At 34.1% G+C, this 6,799-nt stretch overlaps 1 protein-coding gene across 1 annotated transcript; it reads right to left on the bottom strand.

The window, feature by feature from the left end:
• Bm3805 (Uncharacterized protein) lies at nucleotides 1-2,029 on the bottom strand (the record flags this gene model as incomplete). Its single annotated transcript, XM_001899145.1, has 6 exons — nucleotides 1-106; nucleotides 182-401; nucleotides 541-720; nucleotides 847-1,191; nucleotides 1,345-1,530; nucleotides 1,840-2,029. The coding sequence occupies 6 exons, from the start codon at nucleotides 2,027-2,029 to the stop codon at nucleotides 1-3; spliced, it is 1,227 nt and encodes a 408-aa protein (XP_001899180.1).
• Between the last annotated feature and the right edge of the window lie 4,770 nt (nucleotides 2,030-6,799).

The following is a 6,799-nucleotide window of genomic DNA, read 5'->3' as shown; positions in this document are numbered from 1 at the left end:
TTACAAAAGAGAAGAAATTTCATTCATAAAATCAGCATAAGCCTCATCTGTATCTTTCGCTTCCTTCCTTTGTGCTGACTCGATTTGTATTCCCATCATATTGAATCTGAAATTGATTTCTGTCCAAAACTATATGTGAACTTATAAAGAAAGTTTGGAACCAAATCGTTAAAAAAAATACTTGTTAATGGTCTTTTTTGGTTGTTGCTTGCTTCGATTAACTCGAAGTGCTGTTGGTACAAATTTTGTGACTTCTTTTGTCAAATCTCTCAATTTTGGTTCTGCTGAAATTGTAGCTTCGCCGCTATCTTTCATTGGAGCTCCTCCTGTTCGTCGAACTACTGGCTCTGCCGATATTACAGAACTGGTTCCTGGTGGACGTATAAACGGAATCGGCATCCCTATCATAATGAAAGAAGATATTTCTTTCAATAGACAATTTTCAATCACATTATATCACTTTCAAAAAAGATATCAGATATTAAACAGCGGTTATCACGAAACTTCCTCTCTAAAAATGAAATATTACACAAGACGTACGAAAGTGAGGTGGAGGAGGAGGAACGCGGAGAGGAAGACGAGGAGGAGGTGGTAACATGTTGGGAGGTAACGGTGGTGCACGTAACAATGGTTGTTGTGGAATAATAGGAGCCAACATTGATACAGATCTCGCATTATCGACATCTGTTAACTGGTTATGTTCCAATACTTCCATGGGAACTGCAATATTAACATGTGAGAGAAACACGAGATGTTCATCCAGTACATAAGAATTTACCAACATAGCTATTGTTTCTAGGCAAGGAAAAACTTTCGTTCTCAAAAAAAAAAAAGTGTTAACATTACTTTCAACAGGGCCGAAATCATCATCAGCTGCTTCAACATTATCCCTTATAAAACTGTTTGAAACATCTTCCTCAAACCGAACGCGTCTTTTGGAAGGCATTTCATCATTATCGTCATCATAACAAATTAGCGGAGGTAAGCCGCAAGGAGGTCCTGGTGGTTCTGTCCGGTCGCTGATATCACGGGTGATGTGTGCATTTTTAAGAATGCCAGTTCGTGCTTGAGGCATTAAAAACTGAACCGGTATGACAGGTGTTACAGGTGTCATTGCTGCATTGGGTATTGAACTACCATCTGGCAATGGAATTTCCACAGGATTGGCTTCTAGCGAAAATCGTAATGCATCTAAAACTATCCTCAGTAACACTGTATACAAATGATATAAGAATGGAACTGTGTTTCAAGTTTCTGACTGTAATTTCAAGTTTTCACGGCTGATGTATGCATTTTTAAGTTTAAAACATTCCTAAAGAAAAAAGACCAGGTCAAAGAACTCACTATACTGTTGTATTTTTCGAGCTCTTTCTGCTTCGTATTGCAACATTTTTTGTTCCAACTCCCTCACTTTATCTTCTCTTTTCTCCTGCTTGTATAAATTCATTACTTCGTTATAAGTCTGTTTAAATTTGATACGCTTCTCGTTGAAAACATATTTGCTATGATGCTCCACATGTATATCGAACTCTGAAATGGTCATACTCAGCTCTTCAAGAAAATACCCTGGTCATTCAGTCCCTAGATAATAAAATGCACAGATTATTTCCTTTCCAACAGCACTTTTCTGTATGGCGATTTCTGATCCAAATGACTGCAGTTATCCGAAAGACTAATACACCGCTCCCCACAAGTGGACCTTCATATCTCGGTTACTGTGTAAGAGCTCCCTGAAAGAGTTAGCTAACAAGTTACCTCGTTTAATCCATTAGCAGAAGATATTCTAATGGAAAAGAAGATCAGTAGATCATTTTATGAACAAGAAATTTTTTTTGGTACCTTGGTCATCCAAACGCGATAAGTTTTCCAAGATTTCATCGACGTCTTTACTTTTTAGTATTGCATGCCGAACCATGGTCCTTTGTTTCCGATTTCTTTTAAGCTCTTTTTGCCGCATACTTTTACGTTCTTGATCAGCTGGATTCATAAATCTACCAGACTTCGTCGTACTACCCGGCCTTCGTCCCATTTTTCCCCTAGAAATTAAGCTTCCAATAAAAAATAACATACTCTTAGACCAAAACCTCATAATCTTTAAACCACCCAAATCACAACTAACACCTCCTCATCGTATACCTTCCCAAATCAAGATCTCTGGGTGCATGAAACCAAGCCACAACCCTGTGAAACTTATGGTCCCATAGCTCCACACGTAATTGGTTGAGTGGCACTGATTCAGCAACGTGCGTGAATCTGACTGAGACACTCGTTTTATTTTTCCTTGTTGTTATTATCTTTATTTCTTCCCCGAAGAGGGACTGTAACTATTTTGAGGTTATGAGGATAGGATGGCAGAGCTTAATAAAGCTTAGTCGTAAAAGACAACCTTGCACATTTCCAGTAATTTTAAGTAACTAAGTCTTTGTGATGTTCTTTGAAACCATTTTTAACCATCTTTTGCCACCCATACTTTTACCACTCATATATGTAATGGTTCTTTTGAAACTACAAGACCAGTCGCAACTTTCCGATTCTTCACGACTCTTTTTCATCACTGCATCCAATTTAGTTTGATTTTCGCCCCGAATATTTATGCAGATAATCTTTCCAAATGTTTTAAGCATTAAATTCATCTCTTACATACTATTATCATTATGCCAAACTTTAGATATTACCAAATCTCTGTAAAAATTGCTGCGGTCGCTAGTAATTCACTATCACTATTTATGTTTTGCACTGGAAATGCCCGAGGTTTTTGTTTTAGAAGATGTTGAGAAATATTTTCCGTCCTGTTCCGTAACGATGGAATCAGATTGTTTTTAAACAATGCAATGCGGCAGTATACTTTTGGTCATTAAATTATAAATATGTCCCTTTATTTACTACTCTTCTTATTTCTGTCATCTTTCTCTTACAAACAAGAAACCTTGTGTATTGTACCGTTGTATAATGCATACCAATCATTTCTCTTTTTAATCTTTCATTAGTTTATAATAATTTACTCTGAGCAGGTAATAAGCAGTTAGGAATAATTGAATGAGTTGAGCGAACTGCGTTATTGATATTGAAATACCGTCAACAAGTTTCACGTTATCATTAATGTGTTTTTCATTTATGAATGGAATACTGAAATTATGCTCTTGTCAACCATATGACTAAATGTCTGTATTCATTTCTTTACTGACATATTTTCACATGCTAGCTTTGTGATGTCAAAATTCGAAATCGGCTAAATTCAAAGATCGCAATGTTTCATTCAATAGAACTCGCATCTTACTGATTACATTCCATTTAAAATTTTACCGCTTTAAAAATCATGAATTCAGAGCGTATATAGTTCTTTTTGGATAATAGAAGTGTGAATTTATTTTCCAACTTTTTATCGTAAGGAAGAAACAAAAACATTTTTAATTCTAATGTAATACTGTAGATTAAGTTTTAACTTTGTTCTTAGTATATACAGATTTTTCATTATTGCATTGTTAATGTCCAAATAGAATAATGACATTAAAAACTCTTTCTCATTATCGCTGTGAACTATTGATCCCTGTTGATTATAATTACAAATGTGAAAAAAAAAGCTGTCATCAATGGAAATAATTGAAGCTCTACATCACTTACCTAGAGTTAGAGAAATTTCGGGCATTCATAGTTCATACTTCGACAAAGCCGTTCCTTTCTCATGATCGATACTTTGTACCAGCCTTACGATGACCTGATTGACTTCAGCTAGGTTTAATCGACTGTGACTGAAGTCTAACTGAGAAAAGTGCTTTGATCTCCACCACACTCGTTACTTTCTCAACAAGATGACTAATCGCTAAGAATGAGCATGGTCCTCCTTTATAAAAGAAAGAGAAATCACTAGTCGGTTTTGTTTATATGGGCGATCATTTTTAATTAGATTTCGATTATTCCTCTCACTGACAGTTTTTCTTTTGTATTTGACAAAACCACCCGTTCCATTGAGTTCAAAAATACGCCATTAACAAAGGGAACGCATATGAATATGATCTTTTGAATGAATAATCCTATGAACTTGACAGGGTCATCTTAAAATTCCCTAAAACGATCAGTTTAGGCATTAGTATGGAGGTATTTAGTGGTGAACTCATTAAAGTAAGTAAAAAAGTAGCTTGAATGTCTTATGCATCCACACCAAAACAAGTCTTTTCAAAATCTGTTATCAGCAACAACAGTAAAATTGGAATTTGACATTTGAAACAACAAGCAGTGAAATAACTGACAAAGCATACTTACGCAAATTTGCGAAAGATCCAGTAACTGAAGATGAAACTTTCGATTCCATTTCTTAATTGTATTCTAAGGTAATATTAGTCCTAGTATCTATTTGTTGGATACATCTTTTCATTGCTTTTAATCTTCATTCTTTGCATAATGCATTTTAATAAAATTTTGAAGCACTACTTATTGATGACAATATTTACTATTTTTGATAGACCAATGTAAATATGTTTGCATTTATTCATAAACTTCTTAGAAGCATGCAGTGAGTGGTTCAATAATTTTTGCAATTTAAATGGTTGTTTTGTGTTTAAATGTAGCAAAAAAAAATTAAATGTAGCAAATCAACCTTTTATAATGTTCTCACATTATAAAAGGTTGATTTGTTTTCTGATATTTGATGCTTACTGCAGAAGCATAGTATCATTTAATCCTTCAGAATCATATATCATAATGGTGAGCATCCAATGAGAAACTTTTTTATTCATTTAATTATTCATTTGACCCTCATCGTTTTTATGTTTTCTATCCTGTTGCCCATTACATTTTTAATTTTTTCTTAGATTAATTTAGTGTTATTTTAATTTTAATATCTTATGCATAATTTTCCGTGTTATTGCAATAACGTAGATTTCGGACTTATTTTAAGTCTTTTCAAAACAAAGCTTGTAAACTGAACTGTTCATAAATATTCGATCTAATATTTTGAATCATCACAATTTCAATGTTTGGTTGCGATTTTTACTGAAATCGTTTTTCAGAACTTTGAATTTCTTATGCCTAATTTTAAGTTCTACGATGTGATTTAAATTATATGTAGCATTCGTTATAAAGTCGTCATTTACTTACATTGTCTGCAAAACCTATTAGTTAAATAATAACTGAAACTCTGCACGAAAAATCCGAAAATGGAATTTCTATGGCCTTATAGCTACACGAAAACAGTAAGGAATCATGTAAGTTTCACTTTATCTGAAGGAACATTTTAAAGAGTAACTGAAAATCTGGTTAAACGAGCAATCTACAGAAGCAAGTTTCTCTGTTGTGTTCGAAGCATAAGAGGACCACATTATAAAGCAAGTATCACTATGACAAAATGCTAATTATTTTTCTTTCTTGAAAACATCTTGTGATTACTTATATTCGATTTATTTGACAAAAATTTATCCTTGGAAATGAGGAAGAATAAAACTGAATGAAACTGCTTCCCATATTTCAATCGTTTCGATTTCCTCGAATTTATACCTTCCAGACAGATCTGAACTAAAATCTTGAGACTTATTTGAACCATTTTATTAACCAAGTGGCTGCTCCTCATCAGAAATATCACAGTTAAATTATTGATGTCAATTACATACCAACACACATCTGTTCTTAATCTAACATGTGATTCAGAATTGGCTTACCTCAAGCTAATTCGTAGCACTGAATTTCAAAAATTTTTGTTTTCATGTACGAATCTTTGTTTCAGTATGTTAACTAATTACGATTGTGGTTTCTCTCTTCGAAGAATATTCTTCACACTGATATTTGTAAGGTGCTGAATGATGAAATTAATATCTGAAATGGGCATAGTAGTGGTGGTGATAATTAAAGTGATTTGACCGACAATCTCATCGCTGACGATTCATCCAGTTCGGTGACCTAGCCGCTGTCACCACGCCCTTCTCTGCCCGTTTTTGTGCATCTTCACAATGACAGGACTGCGTAAATCATAAGGAGAAGGCCGAGTTAAATGAATTGAATCCATCAAAGAGATGTTGCATCACTTCGAACATTTCGTTTTCGCTCCACTCGGATATCAAACACCTTTGCACAGTTAACCGATTGTAACAATTCAATTTGTGATTGGGCCACAGTACTTTTAATCATTTTATGATTCATTTTCTGGGTTCTTTTATCTTCTCCATAACCATCATGATTTTCCGTTTTCCGTTATAGTGTTGGAGGACCATGCTCATAGTATATGCCTGGCTATCCGCGAGCACTACGACCATCCATAATTACTTTTTTAGGATCTTTAACCTTAACTTCTGATTTTTGATTGGGTACATAATTTTTGCTGCTTTCATTACAATCAAATAGTCTCACTACCCCAAACTTTGAAAGGAATTCCCAACAACTTTATAGCATTGTCAAGAAAAACAGATTTACCTAATTAAAACAAAATTGAGAATTTGAAATTTCTAATGGTACTTTCAACTACTACTGATGTTATTCTAAATGCATTTCGCAATACCAAGCAGTAAGTAAAAAAAAACATGATCTACTAATTTCTTCGCTGTCTTCCAGTCCTAATATTTATCACAACACTTTGGTTATTTCTTTTCAATAATTCTTTCAAGTCGTCTAAAAATATAAAACCAGAACTTAAATGCGTGTGGGTTTATTCAAGCCAATGATGTAAATTTGTTTAGCGACGGTATCAGCTAATATTTATACGAAATATAAGAGTGATACAATAATGGACAGGCAAAAACTTTTTGTCTGGTTTTAGAAACCGAACGTCTTACCCTTTTCAGACAACTAGTCAAGCCTATGAAGGTATTCAGGA

This window comes from Brugia malayi (genome assembly GCF_000002995.4).
Source record: "Brugia malayi strain FR3 genome assembly, contig: Bm_v4_ChrX_scaffold_001, whole genome shotgun sequence".
NCBI classification, from domain to species: Eukaryota; Metazoa; Nematoda; class Chromadorea; order Rhabditida; family Onchocercidae; genus Brugia; species Brugia malayi.
The sequence above is the reverse complement of the archived record's forward strand: the minus strand, read 5'-3'. Positions and strand labels throughout refer to the sequence as shown.